Source organism: Silurus aristotelis (assembly GCF_946808225.1).
Source record: "Silurus aristotelis genome assembly, chromosome: 14".
Lineage (NCBI taxonomy): Eukaryota > Metazoa > Chordata > Actinopteri > Siluriformes > Siluridae > Silurus > Silurus aristotelis.
Window position 1 is genome coordinate 9425973 of NC_139587.1, and position 12799 is coordinate 9438771.

The window sequence follows — 12799 nt, forward strand, 5'->3', positions numbered from 1 at the left end:
CATTTGTCTATGGCACATAGATATCCAACAGTTTGATAGGAGTCTGACATGCACTGTGTGAGGAAATCAGTTTTATATGTCTTAAGGCAGACAATTTTTTTTTTACAATTGTTGTTGTTAAATTTGGTCTTTACACAATCGGTGTAAGCCTGGGCAAGATAACATTTTCACATTATTATTCCACTTTCGTTTAATCATCTTCAGTATCCACTTTATGTTGTGGTGTCTCTGAAACTGATCCAGGGAAATCTGGCTATGCAGCAGGAATGCACACAGGATGAGACGTCAGACCACTGCAGGGCACCTTGTACAGACATACACACATAGCACACACACAATCATGTATATGGGCAATTCAGCATATCCAATCTACTTGCTAAATGCAGAAAAACCCCATTTTCCACAAAACGGTGACATTTGAAAAGAGTGATATGTTTATGTCATTTGGGTCGAACCAAATGAACGGATTTCTTTATATTTATCTAAATCGGGGCTTACATGTATTTTCAAGGAACAAATATGTTTAAAAATCAAAACAACTTACTTCTTCCGACAGGATGTCATATCCTCACTGCAGGACCGCCTCTCCCTACGCTACATCGAGCATTTTGCTCTGGTTCTGGAGTCTGGAGGACTCGATCACAAACAGAGACTGCACCTGCTACAGGAAAGCCAACCTCTCTCTCATGTAAGTCTGTCTTTGCTCTGGAAACACCACACTTTTGTCACTTCTATAATCTACAATACTTTTTACTTGCATCATGCATTCATGAAAGGTTTCGCTATTTATTAAAAGCTTTGTACTGCACATTGTCAGTACAGAAAGATTTTACATGTTCTGAACACCAAATTTTATTATATTACTTCAGGTGGTACACAGAACCTATTTCCAGGGGATGCGCTGCCTATTTCGGATCTGCTTCTTCCCCAAAGACCCTGCAGACTTACTGAGGAGGGATCCTGCTGCATTTGAGTACTTGTACATACAGGTTAAAGTCCTTTACTTCTTACCATGAAATATTTCTACTTTGATCCTTTGCTCGTCTGAAACGTCTCACGTGTGATATTAAACAGAGTCGCAACGATGTCATCAAGGAACGATTCGGAATGGACTGGAAGTCAGACATAACACTTAAGCTGGCAGCCCTCCACATTTACATCACAGTGTCAGTGGCGAGACCCAATCAGAAGATCTCCCTTAAGCATGTCGAGTAAGTCCTAAATCAAGCTCTAGCAATATGAACCAATTCCTCATAAATGACAGATACTACCTTGAGTATTAAATCATGGGCTTTATAAATTGAACAGTACCAGAGTTCCCAGATCAAGAATACCGCAAGGCAATAAAGAGCACTATCATTCATTTATCTTCAATAAGTCCAGAATCCGAGAGCTGGACCAATGCCAGGAATACACTGTGAGAAATATTTCTTTGTTGCTGTTGTGGTCGTTCCTTTTTAAACATTTCATATTTTGTGCCTTTACTGCATATATTTTTTACTTAGACATGGGGATTTAGTATAAATGGACCATACTATAACATATGGACAAAGGTATTGGAACACCTGACTTTTACAGCCAGATCTTGAGAGGCCTGCTGTGGAGCTACGACCTCAACCCTATTGAACACCTTTGGGATGAATGGAAATGCTGACTGCACCATCCTCACCTTACATCAGCACAAATCTCCTCAAGCACACTCCAAAATGAAGTGGACCATCTTCACAGAACAGTTCTAAGAACTAAATGTGGAATGGAATGTTCAGAAAGCACATACAAATCTGAAGGTCTGGTGTCCACAAACCTTTGTCCATATAGTGTATGTTTTTAGGGTAATGCTCTGAAAGTCCACTACAATTTCTAAGTTAAACATGCATTACATTCTTGAGGCTTCCACCTGCTGGTATGTTTTTTGGAACCATAGAATCCATGGGCACAGGAAGAATACGCAAAGATCCACAGTGACAGTAACCTGAGCTCAGGATAAAACTGTGAACCCCGAAGCTATGAATCGGCAATGCTGCCTACTGTGCCATCACGCTACCTTTGAAGAAAACAGTGTTTCTAAAAATACATGTTCATGAAAAGACATAAAAGCTCAACTGCCTTACCTTTTTTCTAGGAAAGAATGGGGTCTGGAACCTTTCCTTCCTCTTACCTTGTTGCCAACTGTCAAGGAGAAGAATGTCTGCAAGAGCCTTTCCCAACTTCTAAAGACTTATCAGCACCCTCCACCTGCTGGCAACAAGGTACAGAATCGATGTGAAAAGATAGTAGCGTGGGAATGTTTAGGCATATTAAGCACTTGTAAAAATGTCTAGTATGTTAGTATTGCTCAAACCAAAATGTCCTTCAGAGATTAGATATATGATGTTTATTTAAAAGAAAAAAGAAAAAAACAACAACAATACAACAAAACAAATTACTCATAAATATTTAAGTGTCTGTCTATGTAAGTGAATCAAATTCCTCCATCGGATTGGAATAGAAAAAGTTAACAAGGTGTATGAACCTTATAGATTTTGCAATTAAAAGTGTAAAAGTGCATAACAGTAAATCTGTACATTGGTATTAAAAACACTTCTTCACTTAAATGCACCACTTAACAATTGCAAGCAGGCAGAACTCGTATTTTGAGTACAAGGCCTTAAGATTTGATTCAAAGACTTGCTTTTACTTTCATCCTTAGTGATGTTCAAACACTTGTTCAGAAAACCAGCCTTGAAAACATTCTTCCTTTTGTACTATTTGCCTGTTCAGATTAAGTTCTTCAGACCAAAGTTCTATTAACTTTTCAATTTTCATGGACGCAATCTTTATATCACTTATTATATTGTATGTCATTCCAAAGGAATGCGCATCCATCCTCCGTCTTTGGTCAGGCTGAAATAGGAACACATTGCCCCCTGCTGGTCAGGTTATTGTATTTTTATAGTGTTATTATTTATTTATTTGCTTGTTTATTTCGCAGGTGCCTCCTCTTCAAGGAAAGTTACAATACATACGTGTGCTAAATGACCTTCCACCATTTGGAGGCTTATTGTTTCATACAGTTGGACTGGTAAGAATGGACTGGGATGAATAATAATTGTTTCTTCTTCTTCTCTAACATTTGCAAATCTTTCTTTTTCTGTTTTTAAGGATGAAAAACATACCGCCACTACACTCTTGATAGGGCCTAGACATGGCATCAGTCATGTCATTGATTTGAAAAATAACCTCACAACAGTCTTGGCCGAATTCAGCCGTGTAGCAAAGGTGCAGTTGTTCCGGGAACACCAGGGAGTAGCCCGCGTAGAAGTGGCTATTATTGACGCTAAGGTATGGCACTAAATTCAAATGACTTGGTTTTTCTGTTACAGGATTTAGAATATTCAGACATATGAGTTATTTGTTGTTTAAATATTTAGCCCCTTGTCTTGCTGATGGAGTGGCCAGATGCATCAAACTTTGCCTGTTTGATTTCTGGGTATTACAAGCTCTTTGTGGATTCCAAAAGGACCATCTACTACAGGACACCTGTTCATTCTCATATGATCAAGGCAGGTATGGTAGTAGTCACATCCTTGTTTTTTTTTGTTTTGCTTGTTTGTTAGATTTTATTTATTTATCGAAATAAACACAAAGGTATTTACCTTCAACAAAGTGCATTTCTTTTTATTTCCCAAAAATCTTTTGAACCATGGAAGTAAAAAAAAAAAAAAAAAAAAAAAAAAAAAAGAAATATATATATATATATATATATATATACACACACACACACACACACACACACACACACACACACACACACACACACACACACACACTCATCGGCCACTTTATTAGGTACACCTGTCCAACTGCTTGTTAACACAAATTTCTAATCAGCCAATCACATGGCAGCAACTCAATGCATTTAGGCATGTAGACATGTTCAAGACGATCTGCTGCAGTTCAAACCGAGCGTCAGAATGAGGAAGAAAGGTGATTTAAGTGACTTTGAACGTGGCATGGTTGTTGGTGCCAGACGGGCTGGTCTGAGTATTTCAGAAACTGCTGATCTACTGGGATTTCCGCGCACAACCATCTCTAGGGTTTACAGAGAATGGTCCAAAAAAGAGAAAATATCCAGTCAGCGGAAGTTCTGTGGGCGCAAATGCCTTGTTGATGCCAGAGGTCAGAGGAGAATGGCCAGACTGATTCGAGCTGATAGAAAGGCAACAGTAACTCAAATAACCACTCGTTACAACCAAGGTATGCAGAAGAGCATCTCTGAACGCACAACACGTTGAACCTTGAGGCAGATGGGCTACAGCAGCAGAAGACCACACCGGGTGCCACTCCTGACATCTAAGAACAGGAAACTGATTCTACAATTCGCACAGGCTCACCAAAATTAGACAATAGAAGATTGGAAAAACGTGGCCTGGTCTGATGAGTCTCGATTTCTGCTGCGACATTCGGATGGTAGGGTCAGAATTTGGCATAAACAACATGAAAGCATGGATCCATCCTGCCTCGTATCAACGTTTCAGGCTGGTGGTGGTGGTGTAATGGTGTGGGGGATATTTTCTTGGCACACTTTGGGCCCATTAGTACCAATTGTGCACCGTGTCAACGCCACAGCCTACCTGAGTATTGTTGCTGACCATGCCTTTATGACCACAGAGTACCCATCTTCTGATGGCTACTTCCAGCAGGATAACGCGCCATGTCATAAAGCGCGAATCATCTCAGACTGTTTTCTTGAACGTGACAATGAGTTCACTGTACTCAAATAATCTCCACAGTCACCAGATCTTAATCCAATAGAGCACCTTTGGGATGTGGTTGAACAGGAGATTCGCATCATGGATGTGCAGCCGACAAATATGCAGCAACTGCGTGATGCTATCATGTCAATATGGACCAAAATCTCTGAGGAATGTTTCCAGTACCTTGTTTAATCTATGCCATGAAGGATTAAGGCAGTTCTGAAGGCAAAAGGGGGTCCAACCCGGTACTAGTAAGGTGTACCTAATAAAGTGGCTGGTGAGTGTGTGTATGTATGTATGTATGTATGTATATATATATATATATATATATGTGTGTGTACAAGTAAATCTTTTATTTTAATTTGATGTAAGAGTTTTAAAGCTGCTGTAAGCAATTTTTAAGGATTATCTATTCTATCTAATCTATTCTAAACTGTCCTGATAATCATCACTAAAATAGATGAGGTGAGAAAAAGGAAAATACGCCTCATAGACATGTTCGCTACATACAGCCATGTACAAATTAAAGTACACTCTATAGATCAAGACACAACAATTAATCTGGTCCAGGTCATAAATTAGGTAAATACAAACTCAGATGTACCACACATGACATCTTTACTGTCATTATGACAAACAAGTTTGGTTTGTTTGACAGTGTTGCCAGACTCTTCTCACTTATTAAACATGGCAGCGCAGATTAATTTGCAAAGTTGCATTTGAAAAACCGCAAGGCTTCAAGAAAAACTCCTATAGACAGATAAGCCCAAAGTAGAGATGTCTGCCCATAATACACAGCACCATGTTTGGTGAAAACAAAACACAGCATATCAGCAAAAACACCTAATACTAAATGTCAAACACAGTGATGCAGGATTAATGATTTGGGCTTGGTTTCAGACACCCGGGCACCTTGCAGTCATTAAGTTGGCTATAAACTCTGTTTACCAGTATTCTCCAGTCTAATGTGAGGTCATCTTTGTGACAGCTAAAGCTTGGCCGAAATTTGGTCAACAGGAAAATGATCCTAGCATATCCAGCATATCTGTCTAAAAAAAGAACAGAATTAGGGTGTTGCAATTCCCCAGTCAATGTCCAGACCTCAAACTAAATGAATTGGTGTGGCAGGCAAGCTGTACATAAATGAATGCCCGCAAACCTCAATGAACTGAAGCAACATTGTAAAGAAGAGTGAGCCAAGATTTCTCCACAATGATGTTAGAGACTGAAAGTAATACATAAAATAATTATTTCAGGTTATCCCAGCTAATAAATCATAAGGTGTACTTAAGTATTTCACCCCTGGTTTCTCTATGCCAGTTTGATTTTTGAAAATAAATGCTGACACTGTGTAATATGACTTAAGTACACGACAATTTATATTATGTTCTGATACATAAAACCACTGAATTCAAAGAGGGTGTACTTTCATTTTCACATGATTGTATTTAGCTAAAGGAACACTGCAAGATTGCAGGGACTACTTACAGCAGCTTTAATAACATGAAAAGTATGTGCCTAAGAAAGTTGTCATAAGGGTGTTCTTTGAATTGTTTAATTTTGTCCTGGACGTTGCATCAGTCATGAGAATCACTCATTTCTTCTTGCTGTTCTTGAACTTTCCATCTTCATTTGAAATTAGTCCATGGATGTTCGATCCATTTTCTGTTTCAAACTGATACTACATTCTGGATTTTTCTTCATTACTCTGACCTGAGAACATCCATCCATAATATTTAACCATACATTGGATGCTATCACCATATACCCTAATGTGCCAGTGGGGATGACCACAACCCATGACATTTCAAAAGACTTTGCCTCAGCCTTCATATTTGTGGTCTCCCTCAGCCTCTGCTTTTCCCATCTGGACTCACGCCCATCTACCATATAACTCTTGCCATTTCAACTCTTCTGATGGTTGTGTTCTTCAGATTTCAGAAGCCCCCATCCTCATTCCCGCTCTGGGGCCTCTGTGTCAAGTAGCAGTCAACGTGAAGAGAGAGAGGGGCCACCCAGAGAGGTGTCGCAGAAGATATCAGCACCACCACCGTCACAACACCTTGGCCTCTGTCACATACATTTGAAAGAGCAGCAGCAGCTGCAAGATCTCCAAATGCAGGCGGAGGAGCAGCTGGATATTAACGAGAACTTCATATCCAAGTCACAGAACCGCTCACGTGCCAAGTCAGATCCCACCCTCAAAAGTATTGAATCACTGGCTGAACTCGAGAGCCCAGCTCAGGACAGCTCAGGCTTCAGAGGCAGGGCTAAAACAATGGAGAACTCAAAGCGTACAGGGAGATTCTTCTGTGACTCTTGCAAGGCAAAGCTTAAAGCTGGAGGTGTAATGACAGAGAAGGGCACTTCTGGAAAACATGCTTTGCAAAGCATTAATGCCTGTGCCTCCTGTGAAAGTGGAGCTGTTGATCTAATGGCTCTTCCTCCTCCTGGTAGTGAGGAAGATGAAGAGATTGAGGACGGAGGAGGAAAACTGCAACCGCCTCCTTCTGCAATAGCAGCACCACCTCCAGGGTTTAGGGATAATAGCTCAGATGAGGATGACGCTAAAAAGAATCGGAAGGCTATTGCCACCACTGGTGCTACTGCGGCTGCAGCACCTCTGGCAGATACTCAAGAGAAAGTACCTGTGACATTAATTGATACTGTGGCCCCAAGGACAGTGAGAGACCATGCTCAGGAGCTCGATGATGCTTTAGTGTCCACTCTGCAAGCACTGGAAGCACTTGCTGCATCAGAGGATTACCCTCATCATCATCAACAGACTCCACAGACAGCAGGTGGACATACCAAGTACTTCTTAATAAGTGCAAGATGTCCACAAACTGCTTGTTGCATACAAGTTTTTAATGGATTTATTTAAAATATTTTAACATTTTAAACATGACTATGTATAAATACATACAATACAGGAATACTAATTTACAATTTGTATGAAAATTTGTGCAAAGGTTACAAAAGTTCCATTTTGCCTAAAAACAATCAAGTTCTTTATATATAAAACAATGTTTTACAATGTTAAATTAAGCATAGCTCCACAAACTTTACCGAGAATTTTTGTCAAAACCTGACCCTGATTTTGTCCCGTTTCTGCTCTCCACAGGGTTGATTGTACTGGCTGCCATTACTCCAGAGTCTTCACTCGACTCTGGACATGAGACCAACTCCTCAGAGCTAACAGATGTGTCAGAAATGGTTTCTGCCATGAAGCACCATCAAAATCAGGCTTACCTTTTGGCCCACCACATTAACAAGGAACGCATATTTAGTCGACGTGACTTCCCTTTGACAATTCCTGGTTGCACAACACAAGCGATTGGAGGAGGGGCTTTTTCTATGGGTCAAATCCGTGCCGGTTGTCCACCTAGGTCTGTGATCCTCAGTAAAACTGTGCCCTTGAAGGTCAGTTCTTCTCAAGGGACTGCACTATCTAGAGTTTCAATAGAGCAAGGCAAGCCTGAAGAGGTAATAAAGAATGAACAAGATTTAGAGAAAGCTAAACAGTGTTCTGTAGAACATGCTCCACTTGCAGGAGAGAAGTTGAAAACTCTTGAACAGGGCACTTCTGAGGTCAAGAAAGAGATGTTATCATTGCCTAAGGAGGGTAAGCTAAGCTCTAATATCTCTGAAAATGTCAAGGAGAAAAGTCCAAGCCACACAACACTAGATACAACCAATAAAGCCTTACCCATTTCCTTGCCTCTGGATAAAAAAGCTTCTGCCATTATTTCCCCAACCAAGATATGCCAAGATGATGAGGTTGCCTCAAATGAGACCGATAAGCCTTCAAGTTCAAAGGGCCTACTGCCAGTTGATGATCTGTTCTGCACATGTCCAGCTCGATCAGAACCAGGGCAACAACTGAGACAGAAGGACCCACTGACCCAAAAGGTAGTGTTGCACTCATCCTCTCCTAAAGATGATGAGCGACTCTGTGCCAAAGGACTACATTTATCTATCAACAAAGACAGCACAGTTAGAACTGCTGATATAAACTTAGCTAAGCCTAAAGTCCTCACTCCAGCAAAGTACTCCCCAGTTGTGCCTGTGAAAATGGAAGGGAAGGACACATGCGAGATCACTACAGACAACTCTAAATCTACAGTTGTTGCTGAACCACAGAAAAACACCAAAAGTGTGCCGGTCCTGGTAAACACAAAACATATTTTGAGCTGTGGAGAAAAAGGGGCAACCATTCCTGGAGCAGAGTATAAGAAGCAAGCGAACAGCAAAGGCAAGTCCCAGCGTAGTGCTCCGTTTCTAAGCATTAGAAATCTCATTTCAGCCACATTTCCTGCTCGCCTGCGTCGGGAGACAGATGAACGTCGTGCACAGCTCCAGAAAGTGAGGCAGTATGAACTAGAGTTCCTCGAGGAGCTTCTAAAGCCTAAGACATCACAGGGAGAGTTCCTTTCCCAAGGGTCATCTCCCATCCCATCAGGTACTCCATGTTCATGCCAGCTGCGCACAAGCCCAGTGCAGAAAGTCCCCGGTATCTCACGAGAGCAGAGACGTAGCTGTGACTGCAAGAGGATGTGTAGGGCGATGCGCCTCCCTGATACTCCCATAGGTTCTGCAGTGGAGCATAGAGGCAGAGAGAGAACCATCTCTAAAACTTCCCCTGCAAAACCTAAATCTCCACACATTCAAGGAACTGCTACACAAGCTCAAACTTTGGAGATCAAAACCACACGAATCCGTTCCACAAGCCTGGAGTCAAGAGAACTCAGCGAAACACATATATCCTGTTTACCAACTTGTACCTCCCATTCAGAATGTACTGGAGCACCACACTACAAAAAATTACAAAGACGATATAGCATAGGGGAAATTGATAATGACAGCACACCCCTTTATGCTGAGGTTAAAACAACCAAAACAAAAAGCCTGGAGAAGGAAATGGAAAGAGTTCGGGCTACAGGCCTACAACTTCCCACTCCAATAGAACCTATTTATACACAAGGTGGAGATTCTAAAAAGAAAGGAGTATTCTTTATCCAGGGTGAAGAACTTGTCCGTCAGAGTCGAGATGGAACCAATGAGGTTCTACTTGGTTTAAGTGAAGAGAATGAAGACAGGGAAAAATGTTGCTCCTTTTGTTTTTGTTATCGCAAGTGCGAGGCTGCTGATGAGAGCAGCGAAAAAGATGAACTTTCATATTCTATTCCCCTACAAGTCATACCTGGGATGCAGCTTGATTCAAGAGCTATGCCAGTTGTCAGCAAGACATTGCAGGTACTTGATGCTGAGGACTGCAGTGGAGAGGAAGAAGAGGAGGAGGAGGAACCACAAACGCAGGAGATTGACCTTCGGACCTGTGGCAATTTGGAAACAAGCATGGCACGAGTGCAGACCCTGCAAGGAAAAACTTTCTGTTTACCCGATGGCTTCCTAAATGCACAACTTGATGCTAATGAATTGCTTTCTATTTTACGACAGTTTGCCAACAGTCCCCAGATAGAGGGTGAACCACGAATGCCTACAGCAAAGTTGGTAGAATACAAGCAAGAACTTGCAGTCCGCTTCAAAGAGTTTAGGGCTTCATGTAGAAGAGTGGCAAGTGTTGAGAAAAGTCCCTCACGAATGCTAAGTGCTGTCACAGCCAGCTTCGAGGTGTTGTGCAGCCTAACTCAGACATTCATTCGCTTGGTACGAGGTGTACGATCTGAAACCCAGAGGTTACAGCTCCTACGAAAGGTAGAAGAGGTTGCAGTGAACTACACTCTGCTTCTCCGTGCTGCTGAGGAGGCAATGGGGCATTCCTGCAGCTTGCCAACAAAGAGTGCAAGTCTCCCCACCACCACCAATATGGGCTCTCTTACTCGTTCCATTAAAACCTTGCCCAGCAAGTAACACATCCTTTTTGCACAATATATCACTTGAGGAAACTTACTCGTGTTGCATAACACTCTTGGATGATCTATTTCTTTTCTTTTCTTTTCTTTTCTTTTCTTTTCTTTAGCACCCATGTTTACCAAATTCCATAAAATACCATGATATGTTTACAAAATTGTGTCAGCACTAAGTTGCTTAACTGTCCAGAAGACAAAGGACCTTTGACTACCTTGCACACACATTGTGCCAAAAAGGGAGAACAATGGTACCATCCTTTGCCCTCTGCTGTATGGATGATCAACAGGGCTACACACTTAAAACTTACATAGCGATTATCTTTGTCAAAAGGCAGATTTTTTTTAACCATTATAATTATTCCTGTGTTGAATAATTACTCACATGCAGTAATACATTGTGTAAAAAAAATAAATAAATCTATATATATTTCAGAGGAATTCTACATAAAATGAATATATGCCTGGGGCAAAAACATTGCAGAGAAATGTTAAGTAGCAGATTCTGTGAATTAGATAGTGAAAGATGGTTATTTGATGTGCTTGTTTGTACAATTTTGATTGTTGTGATATGAAATTTAAGTATCGCCTTTGTTGCAATATCTCATTTTAACCTATTTGAAAAACAAAGTCTAAATTTACACAGTTGAAATAAATTTTCATGAACACACATGGCCCACTCACAAGGTGGTGAAATGGTGAACCTGCTCAGGGCAGACAATGTAGCAGATATCCAAATTCACTGATAAAACATTCCTTTCTGTTTTCATCATACACCACTGAGCTTGAACTCACCCCAGAAAATGAAAGTTAAAAGAAGAATACTCACTTTGGAATGAAATAAATTTGTTTTGCCACACCTCAAGTAGTTTTAGAAGCAACAATGTGATCACAGGCAATTTGTTGATAAAATCTGATCCACGAATTCATGCTTGTATTGACAAATTATCTATACATGTATAAATGTTATTATGGCTTAAAAAAAAAAAAAAATCCGATTCCAGTTTTTTGACATTTAATCCTCTCCGCTACATCAAACTTGCAATCACTTTGGATTTCCATGTGGTCATTGTGCACTCACAGAGTATATTAAAGAACCCAAATATAAGCCTTTTATATATTTTAATAAAATCAACAGCCTTTTTCTGTCTGAAAACTTGTGTCTCCTGATCTTGCAATTTATAATCAGAATAATCGAATCACACCTCTGTGTGTATATCACTGTTCTGGTGTCTTGCATGTTAACACTTCAAACTCTTTTAATGTGAATTTCCATGAAGTGGATACTATAAAGTCAACAATGTGCCGGATGACTGTTATTGGATATGACTGAGTATAATGTTAGTCAAAGGAAATACAAAACCAAACTTTTGAAGTAAGATTTTCTCATGAAAGCGTTCTCTTCGTTAACTTATAAAAAATGTTGTAAAGGACATGAGATTGTGCAGCTTAAACCATTTTGAAATTATTATAACACAGCAACAGATTTATCAAAGACCTTCAATTTTTTTTAAGCAAAAACTCAAACATGAGTGTAAAGTATAGTTTATAATTTATAGCAGTAATGTATCATAGTTACATAGTATCTCTATTTTAACAAATATATATATTATCTATAAATATATACACACAGCATGTGACATGTTTATTTTTATAAAACACAATACAGTGATATTCACTTATAGTTCCGAAAATATCTTTGAAATCATGGTTTGGTTACATCGCCAAATACGGCTTGTCCTTGTGTGTCTTTTTTTTTCCTTTATGTACATGTAGACATTTTAAGTTCTTATGGGTCTCTGTCAATGCGTCTGCCCTCACTGTGTTTTGTCTATGTGCAAGGTCATGTTTAAAAGCAATAAAGAATAGTAAAATTACATTCTTTCACCTAAGTTTTGCCAGCGGCATCTGAACTGTTAATTTCTTCATAGCTTTGATTATATTGCTTGTAATAGAGGTTTCTTTTCAAACTGTTTTTATGAGGAAAAAACAAGCATCATAAAGTGTCTCAAAAAATATATTTTATGTCAGCGGTCCCCAATCTTTTTTGCGCCACGGACCGGTTTAATGTCAGATAATATTTTCACGGACCGGCCTTTAAGGTGTGGCGGATAAATACATCAAAATAAAATGATACGACCATAATAAAAACAGGTATTTTCTAAATATAATAATAAACGTGAATCTACAGCG

The 12799-nt window shown here is 39.9% G+C and overlaps 1 protein-coding gene across 4 annotated transcripts in view; it reads left to right on the forward strand.

Moving 5' to 3' along the window:
- frmpd3 (FERM and PDZ domain containing 3) overlaps nucleotides 1-11762 on the forward strand; it is a 147459-nt gene extending 135697 nt beyond the window's left edge. For 3 of the 4 annotated variants that reach the window (XM_083560163.1, XM_083560165.1, XM_083560164.1), the window contains 9 exons: nucleotides 557-688; nucleotides 870-989; nucleotides 1075-1211; nucleotides 2123-2249; nucleotides 2972-3061; nucleotides 3142-3321; nucleotides 3411-3546; nucleotides 6671-7537; nucleotides 7861-11762. In XM_083560163.1, the coding sequence (XP_083416289.1) occupies nucleotides 557-688; nucleotides 870-989; nucleotides 1075-1211; nucleotides 2123-2249; nucleotides 2972-3061; nucleotides 3142-3321; nucleotides 3411-3546; nucleotides 6671-7537; nucleotides 7861-10610 (4539 nt within the window). In that variant the 3' untranslated portion in view covers nucleotides 10611-11762. The remainder of the gene's footprint in view (nucleotides 1-556; nucleotides 689-869; nucleotides 990-1074; nucleotides 1212-2122; nucleotides 2250-2971; nucleotides 3062-3141; nucleotides 3322-3410; nucleotides 3547-6670; nucleotides 7538-7860) is intronic. The other variant, XM_083560166.1, reaches the window with a different exon arrangement.
- Nucleotides 11763-12799: the final 1037 nt, after the last annotated feature.